This window comes from Haplochromis burtoni, unplaced genomic scaffold (assembly GCF_018398535.1).
Source record: "Haplochromis burtoni strain Fernald_Lab_line unplaced genomic scaffold, NCSU_Asbu1 Contig_1, whole genome shotgun sequence".
In the NCBI taxonomy this organism is placed as follows: Eukaryota; Metazoa; Chordata; class Actinopteri; order Cichliformes; family Cichlidae; genus Haplochromis; species Haplochromis burtoni.
This window is the reverse complement of record NW_024582362.1, coordinates 5,571,033-5,593,374: the sequence shown is the minus strand read 5'-3', so window position 1 is coordinate 5,593,374 and position 22,342 is coordinate 5,571,033. Positions and strand designations below refer to the sequence as shown.

Below are 22,342 nucleotides of genomic sequence, written 5' to 3'. Positions count from 1 at the left end.
ACATCTTATATGTAGTCCTCTTTTCTTGTTTTCATGGCGAGGTTTTTTTAATTGTGTTTTAATATTAGCCACACCAGAATGCGAGGTCACAAGCAAACACAGAAGGGAGAAGGCCAGTGGCTACAAATTAACTTAAAGTATATCTGAGATAATCTTGACTAAGACCCACAATACACCAGACAGTATGACCAAGGGCATCTAGGAAAAGAAGAGAGAACACGATGATAATTTCTTCTTTGGTATTACCTTGAGTGCCAATTAAACAGAAAAAAAAAACTCTTGTCAAGAAAACCTCTTCAGATTTCATTTGAAAATAGCCTATCTTGGAAGCGCCCTTCACTATTCATTGATTCAGGTCTTGCTGTAGGTTTTCTACACACAGTGCATAAAAGAAAAACGGATGATTGCAGACAAGAGTTGACACACGACTGACCCGTCTGTCTGAGCCCGCCGGTGTTGTCCTGCTTGCTGTGGCATATGGCCGTTCATATAAAACTCCCTTGATCAAGGTTCTGGATCAATAAACATGTGGCCCTGCCTTCAAACATCGCATATCAGGCATTACGGATGGATAGCCTAGTGTTTGCCATGTCTTAGTCAGAAAAGACATTTATTTGCTGGATCAGTTTGTGAAGCAGTTGTTTGATAAACATTTCAATATGGGAGTGATAAATGTGCCATACTGCCTAGCCAACCAGTTGCATCTGTGAATCTGGCACAAGGGCAATCCGAGGTTTATGCTTTGGCTTCTGTCTTTATTCCTCTAACACTGTTTTCTCTCCGACACTCTGTCAACCGCCTAATTTTTTTTCCCCGGTCTTCTGTTGGTTCTCACGCTTTGGATCCCTTTTGAACAATTTCTCCAACCTCCCACTTCTCTCTTTTCCTGCTGTTTCCTCTCCCTCCTTCAAAAAGAAAAGTTGTCTCCAAGCTGTATTTCTTTATCCCAGTGTCATTCTTGCTCCTGTATCGTTGCAAGTCTTCTTTTTTACTCTCTTGCTCGAAGCTCTCGTGGTCTCATTCAGCGCATACCAATAAATATCAGAGGGCATGAAACTTTCATGTTATCTGTGTATTTTTGTTGGGGTTATTTTATGTGTGTGTGTTTGTACTTTAAGAAAATGAAGGTCCTTTTTATGTATCGGTGTATCAATCTGCTCCACTTTTAATTTCCTATAGATTCTCATTCTAGTTTAAACTGCCACAAACCAGTGATCGTATATTTTTTTAATCACTTCTGCAGCCCTTGAGTCTTTCATGTATGACTCAGCATCACAGTAAACACGATGTTATTTGTTTCCTTTGCCTCTGCAGGAATCCCCCTGTTTAGTCCTGAATTAACCCTGTTCAGTAATTGGCTGTGCCTCCCATGGAGAAGTGAACCATAACCCAACTTCAAACGCAATAATCGCAACGACAGCATCAGTGGGTGGTTGTCTGTGTATGTGGGGGAATGGGCGTGTGCATGTGTGTGCTTCGCTGCTATCTACCCTTGCCCCTGGTGACAGAATGTAAGGCAGAGAGGAAAAAGGGAGAACCTCAGCCCTGTCACTGGGGGGATGCTTATCACACTGGTCCAGGAGACAGACACGAACGCAAAAAGATGCACGGGTGTTGGTGCATACATAGGTGACAAAAAAAACACAGTGGGAATGCACTTGGACTCTTAAAATGGATACAAGCTGACAATTTGGCAACTGTAAATCGTTAATGGAACTGTTATTTTATCTAAAGAGTGCAGTCTTGTCTTTTTTCATTGAAGGTGTCATCTTGGGATCAGTATTTTTACAGTCTTTAAGACTCAGAGGTAGACGGTGTCAGATTAGAATAAGAGTTAAATTAATCATCAGTAGCAGCCATACTCAGGTGCATGTTGTCATGTTTCTCTCCTGTGCACAGCTGTTCCTATTTCCCCAGGTTAGAGTGAAGGGTCTTAGGCCAATCCTCTGAGGCATAAAAGAGATATCACACCGCTGATAACACATTAGCCTTCACTTCCTCCACTTGCCCCTCATATGCCCCCCCACACCGGGCCCTGTCCTATTTTTCCATCTCCTCTTCAATATTCCATTCTCTGACCTATGCCTGTCTGATTTCCACTTCTCAGCTGTCTTCTCCACTCCTCTTCTACCCCGACTGCTCCTCCTCCTCCTTCTTCTTCTTCTCTCCCCCCAATAATACTCTTCATCCTTCTTGAGTGATAGGAGCAAGACAGAGACACGGTGAGGGGAGAGAAGACAGGAGAGAAGTCACTTCATCAACCACAGTCTGATAATTCATCAGCAGCTGTTTAGTGTGCTGCTACTTTGTCTTCATTAGCTGGCCCTGCTCTCCCTTCATTCAAAAGTCATTAGTGAAGTTATCAAAAATCCCACATTTTGTCCATGTACCCTTGTTGCCCTTTTCAGCTTCTCGTTTTGGAGATATAAACTTGTCTCTTTCTGCTGTTCTGATATGATCAACTTTCTGCTGCATGTGATTAAAGATGCAGGAAATTACTGTCTACTTTCTGTCCAAAACTTGCAGAAATAGACTTTTGAGTTAAGAATTTTTTTTTTATTGAGGAAATATCAAAATGAGCCACATTAACCAATAGACATGACATAACTATATAACAATATTCTATCCAGAATAGATTGATTGCTCCTGAACAAAATGAAAATGGCTCTATTTGAAATGAAGTAATTTCTACCATGGATTTATTCAACAGCTTATCAGATGAGGATGGAATATGATGTTTGGTACAGTGCTAATGGAGCAGGTGTTGCAGATATGTGGAATGGCTTGGTTCGGAGTTTTGATTTTTCTTTTCTTATCCTTTTTTCCACAGATAACTACTGGAATGCAGCATCGTTCACGACTCCATCATCCTACCTGCACTTTGCCACCTTTCAGGGTGAGACCAGCGCTGACATCTCCTTCTATTTCAAGACAAGCGCGGCCTATGGCGTCTTTCTGGAAAACTTGGGCAACACTGACTTCATTCGCTTGGAGCTCAAATGTAAGATTGTTTTGAATGATTCGGTGTGTGCACAAGAGCCATTCCTCTGTCTTTATCTCACTTTTTCCCTCTCTTACCCTGCCTTTTTCTCTACCCTAGTGTGAGATTTATTCCAGCAGTCCGTCTGATAATGTCGGGTGTAACCTGTCACGCACACACACATAGGCACAAAGGCTAATGCAGGCGCACACTCGAGCAACAGTCATTTACCTGCCTGATTACAGCACACGCTTTGTGTGATTGCATGAGAGAGCAATCATTTATTTAAGGTAATTGGTGTGTGCAATAATTATGTCCATTATGATCCTCTGTTTAACCAAATCAGCCATTTTCAGGGATGACACAACACAAGCTCTCTCACACACATACACAAACACAATGTGTCTGTCTCTCTCTTTTATTCAATACATTTTTCACAAATAGAAGCAGAGCCCTTACAGCCTTTTGAAACACACAATCATACACCCACTTACAATGGGCAAATTCTATTTATTTCAGTGTTCAGTGTTTACTATCACACAGAGATACAAAAGCTTTGCACCAGTATGACTTTCTTTTTTTTTTTGCCTGTCCCATTTGGTTCTTTAGCCTCAGAATTGTTGTCTGAAGACCAACAAGGATACCCAATGGATTTACTTTGCCAAATGGATCATCGTGGCATTGCCGTATTGGTCCATTTGATCGACCTTTGTTTTTATTATTTATTATATTTTATTTTCAGATGTTACAGACGGGACAGACATGAGTGAGGGATAGGAAAGGGAGAAAGAAAGAGGAAGGAAAAGAAAAACAGAAGGGGAGAGGGACAGTGAGAAAGGGGGGGAGAAAAAAAAATCTCCTGGATCACCTGTTGAGAGAAGAATAGAAAACAAGCAAAAAAAAACAAACAAAGCAACATACTAAACACAACACCATCGCATTAATCTAGCTAAGTGTAAACAGCAGTAAATACTAAATATTCAATGTTGTTGTGCAGCACGCAGGACAGACAGCGCACAATGTGCTTTGAAGTAGCAGCCAAGAAAGGTGTAATTTAAGTCTACGAGCAGTGAACACCCGTGTGCACACCTGTGTGGATCAGCGCGCTTGTATTCAAATGGTTTCCACATGTAATGGTCTGCAAGAGGATGTAGCGAGCCATAGCCCCGTCCCCCAGGGCATGAAGCAGGCATGGAGGAGATCCAGGCCCCAGACATCCAGAGGCTCCCAGAGCACGAGAGCCCAAAGAGGACCACCGGAGGGGCATCCGTGCCACCCTCATGGGAAGGGCTGAGGATCCCCAGACGAGGCGTCACCCAGTAGCCACCGAGCAGAAGCTAGAGGGGGCTGCACCGGCGTGCCCGCCGGCTCTGCCGGCAGCCAGCTGTGCCAGAGTGAACCGAGCCGCAGGCCCAGAGGCCGGAGGCCCGAGGGCCCCCCGCACCCCGGAGGAGGCCTGACCGAGCAACAGGCGCCAGGCCCCGCCAGGTAGCCACCGGGAGTGAGCCGGTACATACCTGAGTGCCCAGCCCCGGACACCAAGAACCACCAATGCACCGACCCCTGAGGGCATCAGTCACCGGCAGGGAGTGTGGTGAGGGGAGATAGGCCTTGGAGGGCCTGGGAGTTCCCAGAGAGGTGGAGTCTAAGACCCGACCTGACATATAGACACAGACAAACAGGCACACACAGACACAAACATGCATTCCCACCCTCATGCACACATATACAAACACTCAGCACTCACCCAACGTAAGGATTGACATAAATGGACATGTACACACAATCACACTCCCCAAACATACTCTATACCCCGGGTCCAGGTACCCTCGCCCCCAGAAGGGGAAACAGAACCCAGACCCAAGAGATGTTACCCTTCCCCCCGGGGTGGAGGCAAGCAGACCGTCCCAGGCTCCGCAGCAGCAGGGAGGCCAATCAGACAGCTAACATCTCCTCCCAGCCCCCCCGCCCCAATGGCTAGCAGAGAACGGGGGGGTGTGAAGACCCCATACCTCCCTCCTCCTGCTCATGTGTAGTGTTGCTGCGTGTTGTTCTAAAGTGCATTTAAAACAAGGGAGAGCATGGTGCTGCTGCCAGAGAGCAGCAGGTGTTAGCACGGCCACTCCCGAGAACCCTCAATGTCTACATGGATTTAAAATTGGGAGGTGGGCACCAGCGCCAGAGGTAGGTTTGAGTACACAGACCGTCCACTGGACGCCGTTAACGTGCCCACCCTCAAGGCCCTATATATATGTGTGTGTTATGAGAGTGTAAGTATGACTTTCTCATGTTTTAGAATCCATTCACAAACACACACAGTCATATATGTGGTGTGTTAAAATAAAACACACACACATTTTTAGCTGTTATAAAGTTGGAGGGTGAAATCAAAAGCTTAAGAATTTGAGATCTGTGATACTGTGCAAAAGTTCTGAGTCAACATTCGTTATATTTTGCTTCAAAGCCAGACTTTCTTGTTTTTCAGGTGGTCTTGAGCCATAGTTCTCGATGCTTTCTGAAGGTCTTTCAAAGGTTTTCATCCATCCATTCTCTTCCGCTTATATTTGTCAGGGTCGCGGGGGGGCTGGAGCCTATCCAAGCTACCATAAGGCGAGAGGCAGGGTATACCCTGGACAGGTTGCCAGTCTGTCACAGGGCTAAAACTTAGAGAGAGTAAACCATTCACACCTACGGGCAATTTAGAATTACCAGTTAATCTAACCCTACTAACTGCATGTCTTTGGACTGTGGGAGGAAGCCAGAGTATGCAGGGAGAACCCACGCAAACATGGGGAGAACATGCAAACTCCACACAGAAAGGCCAGGTGGTGGAATCAAACTCAGGACCTTCTTGCTGTGACTCAACTGTGCTAATCGGGGTGCCACCATGCTGCCTGAAGGGCTTTCAAAAGTTTTCTTAGCTGTTTTTTCACTCATTTTCAGTCCAGTCCTTGTACATGATAATTTTCAGCAAAATATTTTTTGTTAGTTAAATCACTTAAGACTGGCCAGTGAATTCTTCAAGCACAAAAAAGCCCCTAACCTTAGGGATGAACCATTGTTGTGTCTACAAACAACAGACGAAAAAAAAAAAAAAAACATAATTTGTTCCCATTTCTTTAGTTGGATCTATAAAAATTGGCAAAGATAACACAGTTTGACAGGCATAAAATAGTATTTTTGTAACAACAAGGTGATTCCCAAAAAGCTATTATCCAAAAACTCGGCACATCTCAGCATGGTGTGTAGCTTGTACTGAAAATGTGATGAGACTGAAGAAATGGAAGAGAAAAGATGAAGTGGCAGGCCTGAAAAGAACTATCTATGCCAGATGAACAGTTATGTCCTTAACAAATAGGTACAACAGTTAGGTGTACCTCTTTCTGAGGTACAACCACGTGTAAAACACAGTGTGATGGTTTGGGGCTTCATTTCTGTTATGTGATGGCTGTGGTCAGGCAGAAAAAGAACCCAAAGTGCAGACTCCAGAGACAGACGTGAACTCAAAAAAGGTAACAAAACTGAGACTCCAAAAACCAAACTCAGGCAAGCACACAGCATAGTAAACGGTAGATCACAACACGGACACAGAGAAACACAGGGCTCAAATACACAGAGGAATGGGTAACAGGAGGGAAACACAGCTGGGGCAAATCAGGCCTAACGAGACAAAGGAAGCACAACCAGACGCAATTACACGAGACAAGGACTTTCAAAGTAAAACAGGAAACATAACACAGACTGAACTTACAGACACAGACTCACAGGCAGGCACTACAACAGAGGGAACAGAGACGTGGGACCAGGGCAGACACAGAGACATAAACCATAAGACAGAACTCTAACAAAGAAACCAAAGACTAGAAATCATAAATAATATAATAAATTCAAAACCCTGGGTCGACGACCCAGGCATCCTAACAATTTCAGCCATTTCAACTTGTGCTGTAGGGGATTAAGCCAAAATTCATGCAATTATGAATGCAGAAAAGTCTTTTCAGGTTGGCAACAGCTTCATTTTTCAGTATGTCATTAAGCCCAAACACACTGCCACTGCTTGATAGAAAAAAAAAAACATAGAATGCAACACATTAGTTCTGAATTGGTCCTCCAGAGCCCAGACCTCAATGTTAGTGAGGCAGTGAGTGATCATTTTTACAGAAAATAAACAAAAAGAAGCCAACATCCAAAGAAGAGCTTTAATTGTCCTTCAAGAAGCTTGAACAGCTATCCGTTAAGTCTGCTTAAAAAAAAATTACAAGAAAGTTTAGTGTAGTGGTAAATGTTCCCCCTGCACATTGTGACATGCTGGGCAAATTCAGCATATTAAGCTGCTGACATAACAGAACAGTGCAGATGTTTCATATGCCCTGAATATTGTTCTCTGCAGTGGAACAAAAGCCTGGCCAGAAAACCAAAACAATCATAAAATCTTTTACAGTAAAAACTAAAATAAATTAATTGATTAAATAAAACCTATTTTCATGCTTGCAGAACTGCTAAGAAAAAGATGCAACTTTTTGACAAATTGTGTTTGAACAAAGCTCAATTTATTACAAATTCTGGTTCCTCTGGTGGAAATTCAGGTCAAGAGATCAGTTCTGTCACTGGCTTTTATTGTGGATTACAAGATAAAGTGGAAAAAGTTTTAAATCTTGGTTATAATACTGAAAAAAACAAGCAATCAAGTTAAAATTTGATCCAGCACTAACCTTGGCGAATATACAAGACTGTTTGTCCTGAGCTTTCTGTGCTAGCAGTAGTTTTATAGAAGTATAGCAGAAGTGTAGCTGTAACTTTTCAGCCAATATTGGGTGAAGACCATGTAGAAGATTTCAGGAGACAGACAGTTACTCTAGAGAGCTGTATAGGGCCGTATAAGGTCCTTAACCCATTAGCAGGAATGGGTATCTTCTCCTTTGTGCAAGCAGAAGGATGATGAATACTGCCAGAACCCTGCAAATTGATCTCCAGCAGGCCATTGGTGTAAATGTTTCTGACCAAGCAATCAGAGACAAACTTCTTGAGGGCGGGTTGTCCTTTAGTAGGCCTTATGCTCACTGCCCAGTACCACTGAGTCCGGCTGGCATTTGCCATAAAATATCAGAATTGGCAGCTCCACCACTGGCACCCTTTGTTTTTCACACAACAGAGCAGGTTCAGCTGAGCACATGTGACAGATGCAAAAATCTGGAAAAGCTATGGAGAACATTATGCTGCCTGTAACATTGTTCATCATGACTGGTTTGGTTTTGGATCAGTGTTGGTCGTGGGAGGCATATCCATGGAGGGACACACAGACCTCAGCAGGCTAAACAAAGGCACCCTGATTGCCATTAGTTATCAGAATTAAATTCTTGGACCCACTGTTAGACACTACACTGGTGCAGTGGGTTCTGGCTTCCTCCTGATGCACGACATTGCCCGGCATCATGTGACGAGAGTAGGCAGCTCCTGGAGGCTGAGAATGCATACTACCTGTCAGGTTGTACCTAAGATTCTCCAGGAGTTCTGTGATGCCCTGGTCCAGACCATGGAGGAGTTCCTACAGGACACCGTCTGTGGTCTCATTAGGAGTATGCACCAACATTGTCAGGCATGCATACAACCACATAAGGGCAATAGAAATCAGTAGCATTTTGAGTTGCTGCAGTGACATTTTAGCTAAATGGACTGGCCTCCCAATCGTTTTCATTGTTCCTAACACATTAGCCAGTCTATATCAGTATCCATATCCAGCATGATTTTTTCCCCCCAATGAGATCTGATGTGTTCTTCTTAGGATCTGATGAAAGCCTTCCTTTAATTTTTTTGAGCAGTGTGTACATGTGTGTACATATATGAAAACAGATATCATTTTGTCAAACATTAAAGCTGGAACAGACAGACTGTGACAAAGAAGAGATAAACATTTAAAACATCAATCAATGGGGCAGCTTTGCCCAACCCTCATTTCACAGACTCTTAGTCCGCTCTGAGAGCTTTGATTGACGTGTCATGCAGCGGGTTTCTGTGATCATGTTCAGTGGCTCAAATTAAATTCCCCGCAGCCACAGTGGTGCCTTTCTGATCAAGAGTTTTAAAATCTAGGGCTTTTATTTAATCTCGAAGCTGCATTGTGAAACGGGTTCCTGGCACGGCATGGCGGTCGATTGATGACTAATTGCATTCATTGGGATTCATTGGGATTCAAAGGGATTTGAACATTTGGTGTCAAAAGCGCTTGCTGACCATTTCCTGCTGGTGCGCCTGGCCCACCATTTTGTGTCAAAATGCCAACCAGTGAATAGACACAAAGTCGAATTTTGAGCCAAAGTGCTGTCTAAAGCCGTTACACTGAATGACATTATGTCAGCTAGTTTGCAGTTTAAGAGCTCCGTGAGCTTTTTTTCTATCCAAGTTCTTTCTTACACACAAATACTCATCTACAAAGAAAAAAAAATCTATGTGCTGACACTATTCTGTACATTTGAGTGCTGAAAAATGCTCAAGGGGTTTGGTATTTGTTTTTTTCCAAATGCATACTTCATAATACACACACACAGACACACAGATACAGTAAATATGTGGTCTGTCACAGTTGCAGAGTGTGTGTGTGTGTGTGCTTGTGTGCGTGCTTGTGTCTCCTGAGGCTTTCAGAATGCCCCCACATCGATTTCCTCTCTCCTCTCTCTTGCTATCATCTTGCATTTTGCCCCACAGCACCCGTTTAGACACACAATCCAGAAATTACTCGCATGCACACTCACACACACATAAACACACACATAATCTTTGCCCTCTCGTTGGCGCAAAAGAACTCTATCTGCTGCAATCCAGTCAGGGCATGAAATGACTAGCATTAAGCTGGAATAGCATGGTTGTGCCATTCCAGGAGCCCAAAGCACATAAACACTCAGTGATACACACTTTAAACCCTTGGACAAAACACACATTACTGTGACCTCAGCAGGCTCAAAGACGCGAGGTGGACTCTATTCATTTTCCAATCTTAATAGGAAGAAATAGGCATAGGCACATTTGAGATTTATTCAGAATCATAACCTCGTAACTAGACTGAGAACAGATGGAGAGATCCCTATTAGAAAAAAATTGACTTGTGGGATGTTTTGTGCCAAATTTTATACTTTTAAAGGCTGCAGCTAAGAAATGTACTTTCCAGCTGGAGACATGTCCTTCCAAAACTGTAAAGTTGTCTGTTTTTCTTGTGAAGACTAGTCATTTACGGTTTACATATGGAGTATAGGAGTGTGCCGTGCCGCTTTTGTCACATGTCAGACTTGTTAAAGCAATATCTACTTAGGAGTAAGAATATTTTTTCAGCCTCTTCTTCAGAGCTCAGTCAAAAGTTAATCTTAATCTCACCATATCTGTTCTCTGCGCACGCTGAGAAGCTGTCGGCATTCTTTGTATTGCATGCACTTCCTTCTTTTGCTGATAAAAACTGCTTTTTTCTTTTCCCAGCCTTTAAGAAGTTTAAATCTCGCTTCAGCCTCTACAGCAGCAGGTTTGCTATGCCACTTAGGGTTGGCTCGCACTTAAACCGAGCCTCCATCCCCCAAAAAACACAAAAGGTCCAGCCCGTTCCAACGAACCCTCAAGTTAAGAAAAAAACACAGAGCCAAAGGCTAACAAAGCAAATGAGAGCAACAACAAAGAGTTTGCCAGTCTAACAGAAAAGCGATCGAAGAGATAATGCACTGCCAGCCTTCTGGACAAAAAAAAAAGATGAAGAACAGCAAAATTGAACCTCACATTAGACAAACGCACAAGCACACCCACACGAGCAGTGATCTTTCACACAAAGACGTTCAGTGGCTTTCACTATTTATCATCATTTGGTTGTGCTGTGCTGACGCACAATTTAAAACTCAGCTCTTTCGGCCTCGATATTAAAAGATTAATAGAAAAACAAATAGCAAAAGTAAAAACCTAAGCGTGGCTTTTTTGTCCTTTTTTTTTAGGCCAACGTGCAAAGTGTAAGGACACAACACAAATATTACATTTACACACACACAAGCATTTACACTAGTTACATCCATCATCTATGCAAATAGATGAGGCGAGCTCTGTGCTCTGAGGGCACTTTAGTTTTATTCGCGCCCGTTGACAGGAGGTTGTAGGGCATACGTCTTGGTTTGCAGTGCCACTAAAACAACACACAAATTATCAAACACACACACGCATCTCATATATGACGTTCAGCATTGTTGTTGCAGCATTACTAAAGCTTTGTTCCTGCTGGGGTATTGTGATATATGTTTGGCCGTCTTTCACCATTTAAAATAACCGATGTCTCTCCTCCCTGCCCCGCGGACCTGTTCTGTGCATACAAACATCATTAATTCAGTATACTAAAGGCTGTCAGAGGCCTTATACTGCGTCTCTGTTTGTGTGTGTCTTTGCTGAGGTTGGTGTGTTTGTGTATTGCTGGCGTTTAAATGATGAAGCACTATTTTTTTCATGAAATTCATCTGATAGGTTAATGTACTCAGCACATTCAGGCTTTTGCTTGGATCATTTCATTAAATATTGTGTGCAAGAAAGGGTTCGAGGAAAAATGAAAGAAGGAAGAAATGATATAAGGGAGGCCAAAGTCACAGGTGGGTCTGTAAAGGCAAGAGAATAAACAGAAGCATAAAGAAACAACCGATGAAGGGAAAGTTTGAACCAAGCGAGCAAAGGGAAACATAAAAGAAAAAGGAGGGTACAAACAAGCAGGACAGGAAGGAATAAATGGAAATGGATAGATTTAATGTAGAAATGATACCAAAGGCCATGGAAGAGTCACTGAAAGATAAAGGATAATTAGATGAAAGCAATATGAAAAGGAGAAAAGGGCCAGAGACATTGATTAAACAAAGGAAAAGAAGTAAGCTCATTTCCCCATTGACTACAGTATAAATTTATTCACTCTTAATATCTGAGCCTAATGAAGCTATAACAGAACGGTAACATATCAAGCTATTTATCACCACTCGGGCTGCAGCACACTGGTGCCAGTACCGACCATATGCCACCATCCAGGATATAAAGCTTTTATACATCAGTCTCCAAACATTAAGGAAAAGTCCATTTGGGTTTTAATACGTCAATTCCGAATGATCTTTCCAGCAGCAAGTCTAAAAGAGTCCTTTAACATTTTGCTGAGGCATTCAGTTAACACATTGTCTTTTATTTACAAGGTAGAGAGACTTTGCAATTCTCCTCTATTTAAAAATGTGTATGTGATAAGGTTTATTATGTGTGACTTGTGGAGTCACACATACTCACAGAGTATCATTGTGCAGATGCAACATTGCAGACAGGTTCAAAGCAGGACCAGGCAGCGACACACAATGCAAAACAGCCAAAACTGAAATTTACTGAAGTCAGTCACACACAAAGGTGGTTCAGAAGCATCAATGAACGTTTTACCTGATCATGGCTATAAAAGGTAAACCGGTGCCCCCTCTTGGTCTACTGAGATAAATTAGACTATTAAACTGCAGAAAAGCACTAAAACTTTATGACAACCTACTGTCTCATGGACACACACAATCAAATCAACTCAGCTCAAGATAATGAAAAATTAATCTAGTAGATAAACAGGACCGTTTTGCGCTGTTCGCTCTTTTTGTCTTCTTTCTATGGAACCTTTCCCTTCCTTTTTTTTCACACACACCTTTCCTGACACGTCTTTCCAACTCTCAAGCAAAAGTAAGTCTAAAAAAACATCCGGGAAACTGCAGCAATACGACTTTATGTCACAAAAACACAACCGTTCCTGGCGGTTGGTGATATTAGGCCTGTGCAAAAGCCGTGAGCAGTCATGTAATGCAAAGCTGAAATCTATACAAGCCAAATGAGTGGCCTTGAAACAAATGAGCCATTAGATTAGAAATTTAATGCATATCTACCTACAAAGTGAACTACAGCAGAACAGGGGATGCTGGATTTTATAAAGCTGTGAATTTTTTGGAATTTTTTCTTTCTGCAGCTCCTAAGGTGGTCTCCTTCTCCTTCGATGTCGGAAATGGACCAGTGGAGCTGATTGTGCATTCAGCTACATCTCTCAACGACGACCAGTGGCACCGTGTAATGGCCGAGCGTAACGTGAAAGAGGCTGTCCTTCAGCTGGACCAGACGTACAGGACGTCCAGGCTTGCTCCCGCGCAGGGACACACACGGCTCGAGCTGTTCAGCCAGCTCTACGTGGGTAAGACGCACACCCTCGCTAGCACATCATCTAAACAACCCTCGTGTTCAAGAGCGACTCGTGTACACACATTTGATTGCAATTTGCACATTTAATATCCGCTTTGCGAAGGACGGACACTCACGCAACAATTATGAGCTCTTAAGTGCGGAAACCAAACACTCCAGCACACATCATCCACGTAAATGTAATTGGATTCAACTGTTAATTAAAAAACTTTCTGTACTGTCTGTTTTGTTGCTTTTTTTTAAAATAATGCTGCTGCCCTCAAATGCTGACAACCTCCATGAGAACGTCTGATTGTCTCACAAGTTAAAGATGTACCAGCTTTACTGGAAATCACAGCGTTTTCTCTTAAGCCAGCCACTGCTAATTAAGTTAATCCAAACACACACACACACACACACGCAGGTTTTACACTTAATGATAGGCACGCATCCTTGGAAACTCATCCATGTGAGCGAACAGACTTTTAATAAATTTAAACATGATTGGGTGTGAGGCCATGTTACTTACAGAGCTCATTTATTTAATATGTTAATACTGTAAATGTCTTTGCATTAAGATACTGTTGCATAGAGGGGATCAGCTATTGGATTTTCTCTGTCCCTGCATCCTTTAATTATGGATCAATTATCAGATAGACAAAGCCTTTATTATCACAGAAGCTGTGCATAGCTATTGGGTAAAAGGTCAACCATCTATCTCTCCAGCGCAGTGCTTCTCGAGCTCATCGGGATTTCAAATGGAAGATTTGTCCAGTTTTCTCACTGCGCTTTCACTTCTCTGTCTCATTTCGTCTTTTGTGCTGAGCAGTCAATACGCTATAGACCAAACTCCAAGGCTAAAATAGTTTTAGGGATTTTGCGGATAGAGGGAAAAGTGCTGAGGCGGATCACACACTTCCTACTATCTCATTGGAAAAAAAAGTTCAGCCCAAAGGAGATTGTTGCAAATTCCAATCAGGCCTCCCAATGTGATAGCCTCAAACCTCCTGATCCCCGTCTATAATATAATTTCATCGTCTCATCACTTTTGCTGATTTGAGCACTGCTGAAATATCCTCACCTTATCATGTCCCAATTTGCCTCTCAGTGTATTTGTACTTTCTTTTAGAGAAACGGGAAGGGGAAAAAAGGGTCTTTGTGTGACTCGTGGCTATGAAACCGGGAACATTATGGCTTTCAGATATATCTCCGGCCAATTTGCATGTCTGTATTCTGGCCTTTTAGCTTAGGCCTGTGCGCGTGTCACCAGATCTCAAGGAATAAAAATACTGTAACAGAGAGAGAGAGAAGAAGTGAGAGAGAGAGAGCAATGGATGGACTGCATGTAACAACACCAGCAGAGGTGACATCACCTTCCTATATCTGATCTCTAATCCCCGCTTAATCCTGATTTGAGGATTTCTTTGAGAAGTTAAAGTGTTATACACAGGAAGTGACCCCCCTCTACACTCAAGAGAAGTAGTTTAGATTTGGCCTCCGACATCCAGAAAAGATAGAGATCTTCTTTGTGTTTGATCAAGAGATTTGGAAAGAGTGGGAAGAGCCCTGCAGGCAACAAGATTTTGTCTCGACTCTTGATTCCTTCATATTACGGAAGAATCTCCGCCACTGCACGGCTGTCAATGACTATTACTGATGCAACTGTTCAAAGGCGCTGAGCTAGAAAATAAAAAATGAAACCCAAAAAACTTCAAAACTGTGAAACTTTGAAATTCTACTGCAGCCATCTTTGTTTGAAAGAGTTGACTGTAAAGGCACAAAAAAGAAAGTGAGTCCTCCACATCTACAACATGGAGGTTTACCGTGTTCGTGTGTTTGTCTCTCTATCATCTCCTTTACTCTTTCTCAATCAATATGCTCCTCATCAAGCATTTGATTGCTTTAGTGTTTACTGCACAGTGGCTCATTTGCTATAATGGCCTTGAGCGTAAATGTTATACCATCAGCATGCTGTCATTTACTTCACATTGTTAACTTTTAGCTCTCCAAATACGTGTTCATAACTATAAATGGCATGGCAATTTATTCATTTCGTGGCCACCATCTGCTCTTTTTTGAATTCCGTCTTGATTAATGCTCACTATCACATTGATTTTTATGGTTTTGCATGTTTTTGCTCATGACTTGATTGTTTTGTCTTTCTTTTGTGCGCTGCTCTTTTCTTTCCCCCTCTCCACCCCCGTCTCTGCCATCGTGAATCGACATCGTGCTTGCTTGCTCGTTGCTGCATGCATGCGACACCTGTCACAGGGAAACCAGCTTCGCTCACCTGCCAAGACAGTAGGTAACATTTACTGAGTACAGCGAAATGTCTCTGTGACACTGATACAGTTTTCACCTCACCTACAGCTCAAAATAACTGTGCTTCTGTTAGTTGATTCAGATTTTATGGCAGCCTCACTTTAACAGTGGTTAAAGTCAGTATTAGTCTTCTAAAATATCACTGCTCATGCTTTGATTGCCTGTTTTTGGTTTTTTTTTTTTAGTAGGGGGGTGTGAGGGTGGGGGGGTAGACTGATGATAAGCACCTAAGTCTTCTAAATTATAGCAGGTGGCAATTTAAGTCAGTACTCATATATGACTTCCTTTTATAAAAAGCGAAGTTATTATCAACCTTTTAGAGAGATGCCTTAAAAAAACAGTGTTATAACCCAATAGATATGAAGCATGTGGCTGCTGATATGAGCTTTTTTTTTTATCATAATATCCCCCTCTGGAAATGCCAGTGGGTTAGGAATGCTTTTGAAATGGCATTTAGACCCAGTGAATCAAAACACCCATCAGAAACGAATACAAATTGAATCCTGAAGTGTGCTTCTAATAAACACAGAGCGTGCGAAATACTGTAGTTAAAGATATCTCCAACGTTGCGAACAGCAAAGAGAAAGAAAAGCACATGCCGCCATTCGGCTTAACCACGTTTAAAATGTTAATGGAAGCAAAGCATTGCAGCAAATCTGCAGCCGATTCTTATTTAATTTAATTCATCTGAATATGCCTCCACAGAAGAATCCACATGTGGCGAATATTGTCAGTACAGTGTTAAAGTGCATACTGCAAGTTTATTCAATGCAAAGTCTTTACTTAGTAATTCAGCATTCACACTGATACATCCATACATGCAGTGAAGGTTAAGCGGTCACATATGGCTTTCCTTCTAATTTGCCTGCTACTGCGTGTGTTTGTGTGTGCGTGTGTGTCTTCTAATGAAAACAAAATGTTGCTTAATTAGGACATCATTACAAGGTAACATCCTCTTGGGGCACACACGTTACTCCCATAAATAAATTGAGCCATATATATACATTTCACTTTAATAACTGCTTATGTTTTGAAATATATGTATTAATTACAACATTTCTGTGCAGTCATGTGCTGCTGAGACTGTGTGTCAGATTGTTTGTAAGTCTACTGCTAATATTGAGAAAATGAAAAGTCTGGTAGTCATGCATACACCGAGTGAAGCCAGATGTTGAAACTAGGTTGCAACAAAGGGTATAGAGGCATTTTTTGTTTTTTTTTTAATATTAAGAAGCTGATTCAACTCTAACAGACAAAGTCTGCTTAAGGAGGGCTGGAGAGGGCATAATCCACAAGACCTTCAACCAGTAGACTAGAGTGTCATTCTTATGCCTGGCTATTATCTTATGCCGGGCTCACACTGTGCGATTTTTTTTCAGTTGCGCGATTCAGCTCCTGCTCAAACTGCACGATTGACTCGTAGGGGTTAGAAGTTCGTAGGTCACGATGCAGGGTCTCACACTATACGGCCCATTTGGTGTAAACTAAAGCATATCATCCCAAACACCTCATACCAACTGCCAAGCACGGTGGTGGAGGGAGGTGATCAACAGCTTAAGCTTGGCTGAAACCAAGCGCAGCAGCAAATCTACAACAGAAGGGCAAAGTGAAGCAAAGAAATAATGCTGTAGTGGCCCAGTCAAAGTCTAGACAAATCGCATTGCAAATCTCAATGAACTGAAGCAAACATGCACAGAAAGGTGGACAAAAATTCTGCTAAAAAAGTAGTTCTACAAGCTACTGAATCATGCAGTGTACTTCTTTTTCACGTTTTTTTTTAGAGTATATGATGATTTCCTGAAAAAGGCTAGAAAGCACATATGTATGTTGTACATATACATAAGATTAAAGATATGCTGATTACACAGGTGTTTGCAAAAACGTTAAAAATAAATGTAATGAAAATTTTAAAAAGTAAAGTATACAGTTTTAGGAGACAAGTCTAGTTGATTTTTGTCTTAATCACCAAAGCTCTATAAATGTATACTATTGACTATTAATTATAAAGAACTATAATTACATACAGAGAAACTTCGTGTTTACTAATATACGTAAAACTTGGGCCTGTACATATAAAAATGCAGAACATGTATTGGTGTTTTTCTTGCATGTAGCACCTATTTTGAATTACCCCCACAGGTTTTGATTTAACTTTTTTTTTTTCTTATTCATTGAACAGCCCCGCATCTCCTCCTTTTGTATTTACTAGGGGGATTAGGATAAATATTCAGGTGCGAGGTTCACATCTGGTTCAATTTAATTTATGGACAGATGGCATCACATTTTCTTCAAGCACACTTTGGAAAAATGCAGACTGCATTACTGAATCAGTGACTGCAAGCTGCCCACTCCCTGAGGCAGTGAAGGAACCCTAAACTACTCTGTTCCTCCACTATGCTTTACAGTTGGTGTGGAGGTTTTTTTTTTTCAAATAAAGCTGCCTTTATCCTGTGCCAAACATGTGGCCAAACAGCACTATCATTGATTGCTTTGTCCTGAACAGATCAGTGCAAAAGACCTATCTAAGCCAGTGGCAAATAGTTGCTGCTCATGCTTTTTTTTCCTGGCATACCAACCCATGTAGGTCACATCTGTAGTTTGACATTAACTCAGTTGCCTCCAGATCCTGTGATTGAATTCAGAGGTTTTTGGTGATTTCTTTTTTTACATCAAACATGCTGGTTGGGCTAAATTTGCTAGGATATCTAGTCCTGGACTAACTATTTAAAATCGATGGGACTGGTGGTTCCTTACACTCATATCATAATATGTCAGTGGGTTTTTTTCTTTCTTAAGGTCTTTGAGAGCTTCAGGCATAATTACGCAACAGACTTTGATAGGAGAGAGCAAACAACATGTCAGAGATTTCAATAAAACTGCACCTAATCTCCTGATCTCCTTAGATTGGAAAGTGTGACTGCAAGTTATCAGTTTTGTTATTTCTTTGAGCATATCGCCTTTATTGCTGTTTCAAGCAATGGTTCAGATCAGCTCGATTATTTTGGTTATGTGTCAAACAATTATTTCTATTTCTGTACTTACTTTTTTAAATGATTGTAACTGTGATAAGCCAATATTGACTGCGGTCACAATCAGTCAGGCTCTATTACACAGCGTTTGTGAGTAGCACAGAAACCGTATGCACCTGACTGTGCGTGCGTGCGTGTGTGTGTATACGTGCCTGCCCCGGTCTCCGCAGGCTTCGGAGCCTGCTGTCCATTTAATCAGAGACTGATTCAGACCTGGGTAAACAGGTGGCAGAAACCTCCAGCCAATCAGTACTACAAAATAGATTAATTAAGGGGCCTACTAAAAGTCTAATTCTTCATGGGACTGAAAATAGGAGAAAGCATGCAAAAGCTCAGCTGCATCCCAATACGTGAATAATGTATCGGCTGGAGAAAATCAAAGTACATGTATTAGTAATCTTATTATGCCTCTATTGTACCTATGTGGGCAAGCTAAAATTGCATAAGCGAGAGTGCAGCTGTTGAGGGACGACCCCGCCTGCTAGAATGTGTGTTCACATTTCCTTTACATGTCTTCCTGAATAGACACTCTTCCTTAAGCCAGACGATGCCCTTGAGATGTTTTACAGTAATAACTAAAATGACCCTCGGTTCTCGTCTCCGATAGTGCGCGCAAGTGTGCGTGCTTACGTTTGTGTTTACCCACACAGAATATTTATGCTCGGTGGGTGTGTTTGTGTATTTTTGAATCTATACCTGTGGGTGTATATTTATGAGTGTGTTTATTGCTGTGGTCATTTAGGTCGACATTAATCTATTTAACACCCCTACTTTGTCCAAGTTAATGGGTAGTTAGACTGTAATGGTGCAAGGCCAGAATGACGATGGAAGCACTTTAGAAGAATGGCTATCGACACCCCAAGGCTAAGCAGTAATGCTTACATTGACTCATTCAAATCAGGTGCGCACTGTGCGGCATTTTTAAAACGTGTGTGTTCATCTCGAGCATGTAGTTTACGTGCATCCGCGCATCCATTTGCATGTGTATGCTAGTGCGAGGTTCATTAAGAGACAGTGTTCATTAGGCTGTTGCAATTACTGAAGAAATCAAACGAGTTGAAGGTTGTTTCAAGAACGGCGTCACAGTCAGAACAATTAGCGTGACATCAGTGGCTTCCTCCAGGCATTAGGATATTAATGTTTCTAAAACAGATTAAAATAGAGCCTCTTGCATTCAGAATGACTTTTGCGACCCTGACTTCCAGTTGTCCTCCCTTCCTTCTCCTTGTTTTCTTTTCTCCTGACGCTACATATCCTTCCCCCCTCTGCGTTCCCTCCTTCCTGCTCCTTCTTCCGGTCCTCAGGTGCTGCAGGGGGACAGCGGGGGTTCCTGGGATGTATCAGAGCCTTACGAATGAATGGCATCACTCTCGATCTGGAAGAGAGGGCGAAGGTCACACCTGGGGTCAAGCCCGGTTGCCAAGGCCACTGTAACAGTTTTGGGATGTACTGCCGGAATGGGGGAAAGTGTGTGGAGAGGTATAACGGCTACCTGTGTGACTGCACCGCCACCGCCTACGATGGTCCGTTCTGCACCAGAGGTAAGAGGCATTTTCAGACAGGCAATTTGACTCTATTTAAAGACAATGTACATCTGGCTTTTCTTTGTCCTCAAAACTTTCAGTGCAAAACAAATGAAATTTTCCCTCTGTGGGTTTTGAAGGGTTTTTTTTTTCCTTTTACATCAGGTTTTGTTTTCCCATTTCCTGGCCTTGCAGGACTGCTTTTCTGCTCGGAAATTAAGGATGACACACTGAGCAATAATCCTTCGGCTAACATTTTCTCCGACAACTTTTGCAGGCATATTTCTGAGATCATGTTATCATTTGCGCTTTCTCTTTTATTCACAAAGCCAGAGTCAAACAGCACCAGGATTACCGCTGGAGTAGTTGTGTTTCAATGAGCTTCATTCCCCGACAACCCACCGTGATTGTCGCTGCGCTTTGTGATCGTGCCCCACTTCCTATTCAGTTTGGCGCTGTCGTTTTTGAAAGTGTTTGGGCTTGCGATAAAAGGCATCGATTGAGGGTAATATTATGCTTACCCACCAATTCTCCCTCACTTTAGAGTGCTCTCGCTGAATGCTGATACTGTGCAAATGCAGAGCTGAGAGATCAAACTCAGAAACAAAGCGTAAGTGACTTCAGTAAGAGGTGTGTCTAGTGATCTGATGTTTTCTTTGAAGATCACAGACAAGCAGTGTCACACTGTAACTCTGCTTCTGCGCTGTTGCATATTGCTAAAGCATCGTGTTTGTTTCACCGGGATTCATTAGATACACTATTAAAGTTCTATTTCCCAAAACAAGTTTTCATGAAATTCTCTCGGGAGAAGAGCAGCAGCGCTGTCAGAGGCTTTCTGCTCGCTCCCAGTCAGGAAGTTGATCCCCAACACGTGAATTAATTTGTTTCCTAAAGTCGAATGGTGTTTTCCCCCCTGTGTTCTTGGCAGGAGGGTGACAAGATGACAGAAAGGCAGAATGTGTGTCTTGGTGTGGGCTTGCGTGCGTGTGTGTGGTGTGGAGGAGGGTGACAGTGTGTGGTGATATGCTAGTGTAAGACATGAAAAGACCTCCTCAGAATTCTGTCATAACCAATCAGGCATTTCAGGATTTAGAGAATAAAGATTACTGTCTGTGTGTGTGTGTGTGTGTGTGTGTGTGTGTGTGTGTGTGTGTGTGTGAGAGAGAGAGAGAGAGCGAGAGAGAGGCAAAGAAAGGGAGAGAGCACACCCTTGTGTCTATTTGTTTTTGTGCATGACATACAATGTTCCCTCTAATTTTTTCACGTGTCTGAGCGAACACACAAACTCCCTGAGCGGTCCTTTAGACGTGTGCACTGTGGTCACTCCAGCATTGAATCTATCCAAGTTTAGGGATGGGTACCGGTATCCGGTGCCATGATGGCACCGGTTCTGACATAAACGGTAGTAACCAGACCGAAAAGTAACGCACATTTCGGTGCTTTTTTTTCCTGAGATGTCACACACTTTGGATTCTAGCCAATCATTTTACCTTTGCAAGCGTAGTAGGCGGGCCCAGGTACGTACGTTCTTTTAGAGCAGAGCTACAGATTAAAAATGCCCAAGGCGAACCGGTCAAATTCTGGCTGTACTTCACAGCAAAAGATGCAAACTCAGCAGCCTGCAACAAGTGCTTTAAGGTGATACTGTGCAAAGGAGGTAACTCCTCGAATCTGATGAATCTGATGAATCTGATGCCACACAAATTATTTGTGCCACTACAAAAAAATAATTTCTGTCCACTATGAGATAAAGGAGAACAACAGCCTGATACCTGCTGGCCTGAGAGAGCGGAACCGGCTGTTCAAACCCCCCCAAGGCTGCCCGCTGGAATCGAAATGGAACGAGGCGCAACCTCTCACAACGAACGTAATATGGTCAACACCTTGGAGACGCTTACAGCTGCTGTGAAGGCTCAAAACAACACCATTGAGCGTATGGGGGGATACATCAGAGAGAGGCCTGCTCAAAATGAGACCCTTGAGCGACAGTTGGAATACATCGCGGAATGGATCACTGCAGTTGTGAGGTCTCAGTATCAAAAGAATGATAACACCATGGAACAGAAGTTTGATACCATCATGGGGAGGCTCGCGACTCTCCAACGGGAGATTGAGAGACCAGCGTCGGAGTGTTAAAGAGCAGCCTGAAAATTCTCCTGGGCTGCTCGCATGGAAATTAACAAAATCAACATGAACATTGCGAATCCCCATCACGGCGCCAGCTGCAGGCCCAAGGCTGGAGCCGAACAATCACTCCCTGATAACGACTGTGTTACGGCTATTCTTCCCATCCCATGCAAGGA

General features: G+C 42.5%; 1 protein-coding gene across 2 annotated transcripts in view; it reads left to right on the top strand.

Annotated features, from left to right (window-relative positions):
* The window catches only part of cntnap2a (contactin associated protein 2a), a 385,507-nt gene that overhangs the window by 329,813 nt on the left and 33,352 nt on the right, over positions 1-22,342 (top strand). The window contains exons 18-21 of one of the 2 annotated variants that reach the window (XM_005912065.2): positions 2,831-3,001; positions 12,960-13,178; positions 15,437-15,466; positions 19,821-20,057. In XM_005912065.2, the coding sequence (XP_005912127.1) occupies positions 2,831-3,001; positions 12,960-13,178; positions 15,437-15,466; positions 19,821-20,057 (657 nt within the window). The remainder of the gene's footprint in view (positions 1-2,830; positions 3,002-12,959; positions 13,179-15,436; positions 15,467-19,820; positions 20,058-22,342) is intronic. The other variant, XM_005912066.2, reaches the window with a different exon arrangement.